Source organism: Cetorhinus maximus, chromosome 17, assembly GCF_964194155.1.
Source record: "Cetorhinus maximus chromosome 17, sCetMax3.hap1.1, whole genome shotgun sequence".
Lineage (NCBI taxonomy): Eukaryota > Metazoa > Chordata > Chondrichthyes > Lamniformes > Cetorhinidae > Cetorhinus > Cetorhinus maximus.
In genome coordinates this window covers 69985717-69999106 of record NC_135895.1, presented here as the reverse complement: position 1 = coordinate 69999106, position 13390 = coordinate 69985717, and the positions used below count along the sequence as shown (strand labels likewise).

Below are 13390 nucleotides of genomic sequence, written 5' to 3'. Positions count from 1 at the left end.
AATAACTGTCTGTCTTTCTAACTCTATCAAAGCCTAACCATGACTTGTAAATCATGTTTCTTGTCTGGTTTACTCCTAAAGCTTAATAGAAGCTTCCTTCCTCAGTATTCAACGGATGGGCCTCTAGCTCACAAATTACTTTGCATCTGATCTTGCTTCTGTAAGATTGTGACAGTGCCAAGACCATATGTTGTTTTCCCTTGGGTAAGGAGTTAACCTGTGTCCGCATATCTAGTTCATTTTTCCATTGATCATAAGGTTCAGACTCCGAGAATATCAGTGGGAAATCATATTCTGATAATTTACACTTGATTTCAGCCATTCTTCATAAAAGTAACTCAGATTATAATCTTCTGTCTGGGAAAAATAATTTCTTACTTTCCATTCTTCTTCACTATTAGGCAACCATCCTCTGCTACCATGTTAAATTGGATCCTATGTCAGATGGTGAAGTATGAAGCTGGACACACATCCTTTTCTTGATATGTGATTCATTTACAGAATGCAGCATTACATATATGCGGTCTGTACTAACTAAATCAGTCCCCCAGCAGTCCCTTGATACTCTTTGGAGTACCCATGAAATAAAATAGACTGGTTAATCAAATAAGCCAATTAAACAAATTGATAGCCCTTGAAAGGGGGCTTACTTAATTAAACAATGCCCTTCACCTTTGTATCTTAACAATCTAATTAACATACCATTAACAATGCTACTGGCGTATAAAGCCCTGGTTCGAACACACCTCGAGTACTGTAAGCAGTTTTAGACAGCATGCCTTAAGGAGGATATATTGGCCTTGGTGGCAGTACGGCATAGATTTACCAGCCTGATACCTGGATTCCAAAGGTTAAGCTATGTGGAGAGATTATACAAACTGGGCTTGTACTCCCTGAAATTTGCAAGGTTACAGGTGACTTGACTGAAGTGTTCAGTATATTAAGGAGAACTGATTGGCAGTTAGAGAGAAACTATTTCCATTGGTTGTGAAGTATCGGACTAAGGGGCATAGTCTTTAAAAAATGGAGTCAATTCTTACAGGAGTGAAGTTAGGAAACAGTTTTAAATGCGAAAGGTATAAGTTTGGATCTTTTTCTGAACAATTGGTACATTGTTGGACAGAGGATTAAACAAGAAATTATTGGAGCATGTAACAAAGGCAATGTAATAATTGTTGGGGGGGGGGCGGTTTAATCTTGATATAGACTATACCAATCAAATTGGCAAGGGTGGTCTAGAATATGAGTTTGTAGAATGCTTTCGTGACAGTTTCTTGGAGCAATACATTGTGGAGCCAACTAGGGATAAAGCTATTTTAGATCTAGTATTGTGTAATGAGGGAGAATCAATGAGTTAGCTCATGGTAAAAGATCATAGTGATCATAATACAATTGAATTCCATGTTAGGTTTGAAAGTGACATACTCCAATTACAAACAAGAATCTTAAACAAAGCCAATTAATATAGTTGTGAAGGGGAAACTCGCTAAGGTTGATTGGGTAAATGGACTAAAAGGTATGGTGGTAAATAAACAGTGGAAAACATTTAAGGAAATAATTAAAATGTTCAACAACAATACATTCCATTGAAAAACAAAAACTCAACAAGAAAGATCCATCTGTGGCTTACCCATGAAGTTAAGGATAGTATTGGATTAAAAGAAGTGGTTTTTATGTTGCAAAGAATCATAGCAAATCTGAGAATAAGAACATAAGAAATAGGAGCAGGAGTAGGCCATTTGGTCCCTCAAGCCTACTTCACCATTCAATAAGATCATGGCTGATCTTCCTCAACTCCTCTTTCGTGCCAGCCCCTCATAGCCCTCCACTCCCCAATATTCCAAAAATCTATCTACCTCTTTAATTACTTTCAGTGATATAGCCTCCACAACTCTCTGGGGTAGAGAATTCCAGACATTCACTACCCTCTGAGAGAAGAAATTCCTTCGCATCTCAGTTTTAAATGAGTGTCCCCTTATTCTGTAACTGTGTCCTCTAGTTTGAGATTCCCCCACTAGTGAAACATCTTCTCAACATCTTAGATAAAAACAAAAAGCTAAAAGCTACTGCGGATGCTGGAAATCCAAAACAAAAACAGAATTACCTGGAAAAACTCAGCAGGTCTGGCAGCATCGGCGGTAGTTCCGACTATTAATGAAGGCTCGAAACGTTGACTGATTTCTTCTCCGCCGATGCTGCCAGACCTGCTGAGTTTTTCCAGGTAATTCTGCTTTTGTTCTCAACATCTTACCCTGTCAAGCCTCCTCAATCTTGTACATTTCAATAAGATCATCCCTCATTCTACTAAACTCTAATGAATAAAAGCCTAACTCCCTGTTTAGCCGTTCTTGATAAGCCAACCCTTTCATCCCAGGAATCAGCCTAGTGAATCTGTTTTCAACTGCCTCCAATGCCAGTATATCCTTTCTTAAATATGGGGACCATAACTGTACACAGTACTCCAGGTGTGGCCTCACCAACACCCTATACAGTTGTAATAAGACTTTCCTATTTTTAAACTCCAACCCCCTAGCAATACAGGCCAAAGTTCCATTTGCCTTGTTAATTACTTGCTTTCGGAGTGTTTTAGAAACCAGCAAAGGGCTGCCAAACAGTTGATAATAAGGAGAAAAAAAGAATACGAGCGTATACTCAGGAATATAAACTCAGATTGTAAGAGCTTTTGCAAGTATGTATAAAGGAAGAGAGTAGCTAAAGTAAACATTGGTCCCTTAGAAGTAGAGAGCAGAAAAATTACGGGGAATGAGGAAATGGCAAAGACATAAAAAATTTGTGTCCATCTTCACAGTAGAAGCTACAAGTTACATACTACAAAAAGAAGGTAGCCTAAATGCTAAAAAGAGTGAGGAAATTAAAGTAATTATAAGCAGAGAAAAGATATTGGAGAAATTTAAGGGACTAAAATTTGACAAATCTCCAGCACCTGATGGCCTCCATCTTAGAGTTCTAAAAGAGACAGGTGCAGTGATAGTGGATGCACTGGCTAGTATTTTCCAAAACTTCCTAGATTCTGGAATGGCCTCAGCAAATTGGAAGTTAACAGATGTAACAGCTGCTCCAATGAGGGGAGAGAAGATGGAAATACAGGCCAATTGGCCTGACACCAGTCATCAAGAAAGTGCTTGAATCTATTATTGAGGAAGTCTTAACAATGCACTTGGAAAATCATAGTATGATCAGACCAAATCAACATGATTTTACGAAAGGCAAATTGTGTTTAACAAATTTATTGGAGTTTTTTTGAGGGTGTAACTAGGAGGATAGATAAAGGGGAAACAGTGTATCTAGATTTCTAAAAGCATTCAATAAGGTGCTACACAAAAGGTGCCATACAAGATAAAGGCTCATAGAGTTGAGGTCAATGTATTAGCATGGATAGAGGATTGGTTAATGGATAGGAAGCAAATAGTAGATATAAATGGACCATTTTCAATTTGGAAAACTGGGTGGAAACGTAAGCTGCGATGAGACTGCAAAGAGATATAGGCAGGTTAAGTCAGTGGGCAACAGGATGGCAGATGGAGTATAATGTGAGATTATTCACTTTGGCCATAAGAATAGGAAAGCAGAATATTTTTTAAAAGGCATGAAACTTGTAAATGTTGATGTTCAGAGAGACTTGGGTGTGCTCTTACAAAGAACACAGAAGGTTAGCATGCAGGTACAGAAAACAATTAGGAAGGCAAATGGCATGTTGGCCTTTATTGCAAGGGGATTGGAGTACAGGAATAAAGAAATCTTGCTACAGTTGTACAGGGCTTTGAGACCACACCTGGAATACTGTGCAGTTTTGGTCTCTATATTTAAAGAAGGATACACTTGCATTGGAGGCAGTACAGCAGAGGTTCACTTGATTGGTCTCTGGGATGAGAGGGTTGTCTCATGATGAGAGGCTGAGAAAATTGAGCCTATATTCTCGAGTTAAGAAGAATCCGAGGTGATCTCATTGAAACATACAAGATTCTGAAGAGGCTTGACAGGGTAAATGCTGAGAGGCTGTTTCCCCAGCTGGGGAATCTAAAACATGAGGGTACAAGTCTCAGGATAAGGTGACCATCATTTTGGACTGGGATGAGAAGTTTCTACACTCAAAGGGTTGTGAATCTTTGGATTTTTCTACCCCAAGGCTTGTGGGTGCATCATTATTGAATATATTTAAGGCTGAAATAAAAACAAAAAGTGCTGGAAAGACTTAGCAGGTCTGGCAACATCTGTGGAGAGAGAAACAGAGTTAGCGTTTTGAGTCCAATATGACTTCTTCGGAACTAGACACGGGGAGGCAAAACTGTGTGAGGTGCTGAAGAAGAGCCATATTGGACTCGAAACATGAACTCTGTTTCTCTCTCCACAGATGCTGTCAGACCTGCTGGGTTTTTCCAACACTCTTTGTTATTTCAGATCTCCAGTATTCACAGTATTTTGCTTATATTTAAGGCATAGACGGATTTTTGGGGTCTCGGGGAATCAAGGACATGTTTAAGCCCAAGATCAGGCATGATCTTAGTGAATGGCGGAACTGGTTCGACAGACTGTATGGTCTACTTCTCCTATCTCGTGTTCCACAAATGGCTATTGATGCTAGTCAATTGCTAATTTTAAATCTGATATTGATAGATTTGTGTTAACCAAAGGTATTGAACAATATGAGACAATGATAGGTTATGGATATAGAACACACATCAACCATGATCTCATTGAATAGCTGAACTGAATTTAGGGGTTAAATGGCCTACTTCTGTTCCTCTCCCCACTTCCCATTATTGCGATGCACAGTCACTGCAACATACCTTTTGCCTTCCTGCTATAGGGAGCATTCTCTGTACCATCTACTTTGGTATTGTGGGCTTTAACGCCTACCTTTAATAACAACCAGAGCCCATTGATTTAAAGATAGTGTAAAATATTTGCTTAATCATAGAATTTGAACATAAAATATCACTAAAATTTCTATAAATATTTTAATTATAACATTTCAGTGAAGAATCATTGTTAATTAATGATTTCATTAATACTGAATATTGTATACTATGTAGCATAAAACTGCATACTTCAATTAACTCAGCAATGCCTTTAGACATCTAGGGCTGAAATTTATGGGCCACCCGTGGGTGGGAAAACATGTGGGTGGACCCGCACATTAAGGTGCTGTGTGACCATGGCTTGCCTGCACCTACTACGATTTTTTGGGCAATGGGGAAGGTGTCAGGTGGGTTGCCCATCTGTGGCCCAATTGAGGCCCCTGAGTAGGGCAATTAATGCTCAACTAAGCTTCATGCCGCCATTGCTCTGATTTAACGGGTGGCAGGAGAAGCCTGCACCCAATGTGTAGCAGGTTTAACCCTGTGGGCTGCCTTCTTCCTGGGCCACCTGTGCCAACCTGAGGCACCCAACCACAGTTTTGCCTCCTCGTGCCCACCCTCCCTCCTGCCCTGTCCAATATCCTTGCCACCCCCACTTGTCAGGGCCTGCCAGCTTGGCCCCGGCCTGATCCTGGACTTGCCTGGGTTTCAGGGCATCCATGGTCCTTCTTCCTCCCCGGCTGCCTGCAATACCAGCAGTGGCCACTGATCCTGGTGTGGGTGGAGATCCTGGTCTCCGATTGGCTGGCAGGTGTAAGAGGCGGGGCTTCTTCCTAGAGATGGAGGAAAGTCCGACCTCACTAATTGAAGAGCTGTAGCCCAAAAAATTAAAACCAGCTAAGTGAAGGCTGGCTGGCCCCCGACCTATACACTGGAATGTGGGGCGCCTGCCCTGAGCATATAATCCAGTCCCTAGGAACATTTAAGCATTGGCAACCCAAATGTGCTGATGTCAGTGCCTGTCATTGCTGATTTTTCTGCCCTTCAGTGGCAATATCTTGTGCTTGCATAGTGAGGATTTTACCTGGACTTCAGTGTATACATGAAAAAAAAATGAGAAAGGAAGTAAAGGAGGAGAGACTAAAAAGAAGCTTGTAAAGAAATAGGAATGAAGGAAAAGCAAAAGAAATAAATAGGGGGCGATTGAAAGACAGAAATAAGTGAAAGATGAGCAGGAAAGAAGGAAAAACAAGCAATGGATGAGCAGGAAAGACTGAAGTGGAGGATAACTGGGAGAAGAGAGGGTAAAACATAAGTGGGTGTTCACTAGTATTTTAAAAAAACTATAATCTGACTACATATATGTATTGAAGCACAATTCTTAATAGGACAGTGAAAATATAACCATTTGAAACATGTAAGATCCTGAGGGGCCTTGACAGTGTGGATGTGGAAAGGTTGCTTTCTTTTGTGGGGAAGCTAGAACTAGGGGTCAATGTTTAAGGGGTCGCCCATTTAAGACAGATGAGGAGAACTTTTCTCTCTAGAGGTTTGAGAGTCTTTGGAACTCTCTCCCTCAAAATGGGGTGGAAGCAGAGTCTTTGAATATTTTTAAGGCAGAGTTAGATCGATTCTTGATAAGCAAAGGGGTGAAACGTTATCAGGGGTAGGTGGGAATGTGGAGTTAAGGTTACAATCAGATCAGCCATGATCTTATTGAATGGTGAAAAAGGTTCAAACGGCCGAATGGCCTACTCCTGCTCCTAATTCGTATATTTTTATGTTAATGTATGACATTATGATTCTTTAGCAGCATTTCCATGTTTTAATATTAATTCAGGACCTTTTTGACTCTCCTAAGCTCTACAAATGAAATAGCGATGTCAAGAAAACATTCAAAACACAAGCGAGAGATGACTAAGTCTCCATCGAAGAAAACAAAGCCTCAACAGTGCAGCCATAATGTGAGGACAGTATGGTTTTTCTTTCAAAGTGCCTATTTTTTGGAGCCTCCAGTGCTTACCACTGACTGCCACATACCACCAATGAGGAAGATCCAAAAAGTTTGTTTTCTAAAAATGTTGATTCTGTACACATGCAAGTTTGCTTTTTGGGTGGGTGGAGGGAGGTGATTATGGGGAACTTGCCTTCTGAAGTCCTGTGCTTAGTATATTGTATCAACTTACATCAGCTTTTAGGGGTTACATGAATTAAGAACTCTGATATTACAGATATTAAATGTTCTTAACTCTGCATCGATTTGTGTATGGATAACAATACAGGTGTCAGCAGATACTGTGCTGCCATCGGGCCTGACCCATGTTTTATGTCTAATACTGTAAATGCAAATATATTTATCCATGAGTGAGTAGTCTTCACTGTATACAATTTATTGCAGATCCTTTAATATCTAATCTTCATTCCATAGATTCACATATAAGTTAGCACAAATAATTTTTTAATTGAGCCAAGAAATATTACAGAAACAATACAGGCTGGGGGTAAATTATCTGGTTTTAGTGTGTCCACATGAAAATTGTCATGGATGAAAAATGAATTGATTTTGAAATATATCGGCGGTTGTTAATGTCAGCAAACAAACCGCCTTAAGTAGACAAAGGTGACAAAGAAAATTTGTTTCTGCCAGAACTTTTAACACCATAGTGATTATTTGGTCCAAGTGCTGAAACTTCAAATCAAGCCATGCCTGAAAATAGATTATTGTATTCACAGTGTGAAGATTCTGTAGACTAGATAATAGATATAAATATGAATCTCTGTTGAGAGTGGCTGTTTGAATTATGGTGCCATTAGTGATTTGAGGAATCTGGATGACAGTTAGTACTGAATGCGTGTCACAAAGATAGTACTCACTGAATGGTGAGTGTATGTCACAATTGCAGTTTCCATGGAATGGGGTGACTTGTTTACTTGGGATTAAATCTGTGTCAATTACATAGATTAATGAAAGAACTTGCAGACTGTGATGTGACACTATAGATGAACACAAGTACAGCACAGAAGTGCTTAGAATATGTAAGAAATACAAATTAGACTAGAGAGGAGGCAGTGTACCTCGAGGACACCTAACAGGTAAAGGAAGTAGAACCTATGGTACAGAATAATCACCCCCAGTGAACTACTGTGGCTAAAAGTACTGGCACCAAACGGTAGCAATGGACTTCTCCAGAAGGACATATCTGCCAGACTGGGCCTGCGGCAGCTGGTGAGAGAACCAACAAGAAGGAAAACCTAATAGACTGCCCTCATCATTCTACCTATCACAGATGCGTCTGGACCACAGATCTGGTCTGGCATATCATTCACAGCTAAGTGATCAACCCTGGTTCAAATGAGGAGTGCAGAGGAGCATGCCAGGAGCAGCACCAGGTATACTTGAAAAAACGAGTTGCCAACCTGGTGAAGCTACAACACAGGACTACATGCAAGCTAAACAGCAAAAGCAGCATGCACTAGACAGAGCTAAGTGATCCCACAGCCATCAGATCTGATCAAAGCTCTGCAGTCCTGCTACTTTCAGTCGTGAATAATGGTGGACAATTAAACAGCTCACTAGAGGAGATGGCTCCACAAATATTCCCATCCTCAATGATGGGAGAGGCCAGCCCAATGCAAAAGATAAGGCTGAAGCATTTGCTACCATCTTCAACTAGAAGTGTTGAGTGGATGATCCATCTTAGCATCCTCCTGAGGTCTCCAGCATCACCGATGCCAGTCTTCAGCCAATTTGATTCACCCCATGTGATATCAAGAAATGGCTGAAGGCACTGGATACTACAAACGGGCCCTGACACATTTCGGCAGTAGTAATGAAGACTTGTGCTCCATAGCTAACAGTGCCCTTAGCCAAGTTGTTCCAGTACAAATACAACACTGGCATCTCCCCGCCAATGTGGAAAATTGCCTGGGTATGTCCGTTCCACAAAAAGCAGGACAAATCCAATCCAGCCAGTTACAGCCCCATCAATCTACTCTTGATCATCATCCAAGTGATGGAAGGTGTCGTTGACACTACTTTCGAGTGGCACTTGCTCATCAACACCCTGCGAAATTGAAGTCACTGGGAATCAGGATAGTGTATCCTAGGCCCAACCAATTTCAGCTTTTTTATCAATGACCTTCCCTCCATCCTAAGGTCAGAAGTGGGGATGTTTGTTGATGATTGCACAATGTTCAGCACCATTTACAACTCCTCAGATTCTGAAGCAGTCCCTGTCCATATGCAACAAGATTTGGACAAAATTCAGGCTTGGGCTGATAAGTGGCAAGTAATGTTTGCGCCACACAAGTGCTAGGCCATGACCATCTCCACAAAGAGGCAATCTCGCCACCTCCCCATGACATTCAATGGCATTACCATCACTGAATCGGGGAGGTGGTAGCATAGTGGTAATGTCACTGGATTCGTAATCTAGAGGCCCTGGCTAATGTTCTGGGGACGTGGTTTCAAATCCCGCCATGGCAGCTGATGGAATTTAAATTCAATTAATAAATCTATTATTAAATAAAGCTAGTTTCAGCAATGGTGAATCATTAATTGTCATAGAAGACTCATCTGGTTCACTAATATCCTCAGGGAAGGAAATCTGCTGTCCTGTTGTGGGTCTGGAGTCACATATAAGTCAATGTGGTTGACTCTTAACTATCCTCTGAAATGTTCAGTTCAAGGGCAATTAGGCATGGGCAACAAGTGCAGGTTTTGCCAGTGACGCCCACAAGCCATGAAAGAATAAGGAAAAAAATCAAAACCATCAACATCCTTGGGGTTACCATTGACCAGAAACTGAACTGGACTAGCCATATAAATACTGTGGCTACAAGAGCAGGTAAAAGGCTGGGAATTCTGCAGCGATTAGCTCACCACCTGATGCCCCATCTATAACACACAAGTCAGGTGTGCGATGGAATACTGTCCACTTGCCTGGATCAATGCAGCTCCAGTAATACTCAAGAAGCTAGACATTATCCAGAGCAAAACAGTCCACTTGATTGGCACCCCGTCCACCACTTTAAACATACACTCCCTCCACCACTGGCACATTGTGGTAGCAGTGTGCACCATATATAAGATGCAAAGCAGCAAATTGCCAAGCTTCCTTTGACAGCAAACCTGTGACCTTTACCAACCTGAGGAGCAAAGGCAGCAGATGCATTGGAACACAATACCTGCTCGTTCCCCTCCAAGCCACACACCATCCTGACTTGGAAGTAGATTGCCGATCCTTCACTGTCACCTGGTCAAAATCCTGGAACTCCCTCGCTAACATCCCTGTTGATGTACCTGCACCTTGCCATCCCATAAAAGAATTTTAAAAAACTGTCCTAAATGTTACTATGTGAAATGTGTAGTGCAAAATGAGCAGAAAAACTCTTAAGCGTTTGCTGTAAACCACCAGTCAAATCAAACATACAGTTAAAAGATTTTTAAAAATTAGATGCAAGCCGAAAGATAATATCAGTGGATAATTTTAACATAGAGTCTGAAGTAGTAAACAGAATCCTTGACTCAGATAGCATGCTTGAATGGAAGGAGCAGAACCTTTGATGATAGCGGGGATAACAAGATCAAATTTAATTTGAACTGAAAAGAACAAATACTGTAAACCAAAAGTCAGATACATAGCTTCAAAAGAGCATCTTCAAGTGAATGAAGGAAGAGTTTAGTGTATGTTCGGAAACAAAATCTCACATGCAGATAAATAGAATATCTCTAAATATATATTAATGAGCATCTAGGATAATAAAGGAGACTAAATGGAGTAAAGTAAAAAAGAGAATGCTACAAAGCCTGAAGGAAGAATGCAGAAGCTTTTAAAAAAAAATGATCAGGAGGACAAAGAGAGAACAAAAAATAAGTTTAGGTGTAAATGCTAGGTGCAGCAGCAAGAAGATTATCAAAGAAAAAAATTCGATCCTTTAAGGATGAAAACTGGTTTGAAGCTAAAAAGGAGCAAACATAATTGACACAATTAATTCTTTGAAGTATTTACTAGAAAAGACACTACAGGTCGTGTATCCTTTATCCAAAACCCTTGGGGCCGATTACATTTTGGATTTCAGATAATTTTGGTTTTCGGATACCACACGTAAGCTTACGTTATATTAGCCTAAGCCTAGGCTAGCTATAGCCTAAAGTAAATAAAATGGCTAGAAAAGTAAGGTGTATCACTGAATAATAAATAAAGGGTACCTGAAAAAGTTTCTTTATGACATGTTTACCACAAAATTGCAAGGTAAACAGTGCTGACCAACAACAAGGCTTGCCACTGCTAAAGATCGATGAGGTTCAAAAAATAGTGAGTTTTTCGGACGTGTTTGGTTTTCGGAAGTGCAGATAAAAGGATACTCGACCTGTAGTAACATTGCAATAGATTGTTTGGTGGGGGGAGTAATAAATTTTTAAGTTATTACTCATTAGGTTTGAAACAAACCAACATGATAACTGTTTTCAAAATGGTGACAAAATAAACCCTGTTAACTATAGCTCTATTAGTCTGACAAATAACTATTTATCATTAAGGACTAAAATTAAATAAAGCCAATTACACAGGTATGAGAGGGGAGTTGGATCAGGTAGATTATGAAGTTAAATTAAAAGATATGTCAAGGTATTAAAAGGTATGAAAAGCAATGGCAAACTTTCAGAAAGATTTCATAGTTCTTAACGAACCTCCACTTGAGAAGTGAAAACTCCACAATACAAGAAATTCATCTTTTGACTAACTAAGGATAGAATTGGATTAAAAAAGACACACACAATATTGCCTTGAAGAATAGTAAGCCTGAGGATTGGGAGAGTTTTAGATACCAGCAAATGATGACCAAAAATTGACAATAGCGAGAAAGCAGAATGAGAGAAAACTAGCCAGAAATATAAAAAGATTGTAACAGCTTGTAAAAAGGAAGAGAGTCACAAAATTAAATGTGGGTCCTTTAGAGTTTTTGACAGGAGAAATTATATTAGGGAGCAAAGAAATTGCAGACATTGAACAAATATTTTGTCTGTCTTCATAGTTGAAGACACAAAAAACTTAAGCTGAAATAATGCCAAGGATCTAAAGATAGTGAGTAACTTATTTCATATTAGAAAAAGAAAAAGCACTGGAGAAATTAATGGGACTAAAAGCTGATAAATTCCTTGAAGCTAATGGCCAACATCCTAAGGTTCTAAAAGAGGTAATAAAAATAGAAAATGCTGGTAAAACTCAGCAGGTCTGGCAGCATTTGTGGAGAGAGAAACAGAGTTAATGGGCAGAATCTTTGAGTCGGTGAGTGGGGGCAGGCCCCGCTCGCCGACACGTAAAATGACGCACGGTGACATCGGGCGTGCATCACAATGTCATCACGTGTCATTCTGATCCTTGGTTCGGCGGGCGTGCAGTGGACTCCCGCGCCCACTCACGCCCAGCATCCCCAATGGGGAGAAAATTCTCCCCAATATTTCAAGTCCATATGACTTCTTCAGAGCTAAAGAGAAGTAGAAATGTGATGTGGTGGATTTTATACTGTTCAGGAGGAGGTGGAACAAGATAGAAGGTCAGGGATAGGTGGAAACTAAGGAGAGATTGACAAAGCTGTCATGGACACAAGACAAAGGGAGTTTTAATGGTAATGGTAAAGAGTAAAGAAGGTACTGATAGTGGCATAAAGGTAAGATAGCAGAGGGTTTTGATTGCAGAACAAGGGTCGGTGCTTTGTGAAAGCACAATATAGAAACAAGTGACAGATGGCCCTGTAGAGGGAGGGGGTGTTGGGGAGAAAGGATAAAAAAATGAACAAATAAATAAAAGAAAAAAAAATTGCATTAAAAAAGGGTCATGATGGAGGAGAGAGTTCATGGTCTGAAGTTGTTTAACTCAATGTTACGTCCGGAAGGATGTAAAGTGCCTAATTGAAAGTGAGGTACTGTTCCTCCTGTTTGCATTGGGCTTCATTGGAACATTGCAGCAGGCCAAGGATGGATATTTGGGCAAGAGGGTGAGTTGAGATGGCAAGCGACAGGAAGTTCTGGGTCATGCTTGCGGACTGAGCGAAGGTGTTCCGCAAAATGGTCACCCAGTCTGCGCTAAGTCTCCCCAGTGTAGAGGAGATCACATTGGGAGCAGCAAATGCAGTAGATCAAATTGAAGGAGGTGCAAGTGAATCGCTGCTTCACCTGAAAGGAGTGTTGGGGCCTTGGACAGTGAGGAGGAAGGAGGTAAAGGGGCAGGTGTTGCACCTCCTGCGATTGCATGGGAAGGGGATGAGGAGTTGGTGGTGATGGAAGAGTGGACCATGGTGTCACGAAGGGAATGATCCCTACGGAATGCTAATGGGGGAGGGGGGGTGGTGAGGGAAAGATGTGTTTGGTGGTGGCATCATGCTGGAATTGGCAGAAAGAGGTAGTTGCAGAGACAGTGGATCTTCCAAAATTTCCCAAAACTGTTCCAAAATTTGGAACAGTTCGAGAAGATTGGAAGGTAGCAAATGTAACACCGCTAATTAAGAAAGGAAGAAGAGGGAAAACGGAACTACAGGCCAGTTAACCTGACATCAGTCGTCAGGAAAAT

The 13390-nt window shown here is 40.6% G+C and overlaps 1 protein-coding gene across 2 annotated transcripts in view; it reads left to right on the top strand.

Annotated features, from left to right (window-relative positions):
• Positions 1-13390, top strand: part of swt1 (SWT1 RNA endoribonuclease homolog) — a 163303-nt gene that overhangs the window by 7088 nt on the left and 142825 nt on the right. For both annotated transcript variants that reach the window (XM_078561406.1, XM_078561405.1), the window contains exon 2: positions 6682-6784. In XM_078561406.1, coding sequence (XP_078417532.1) covers positions 6701-6784 — 84 coding nt within the window. In that variant the 5' untranslated portion in view covers positions 6682-6700. The remainder of the gene's footprint in view (positions 1-6681; positions 6785-13390) is intronic.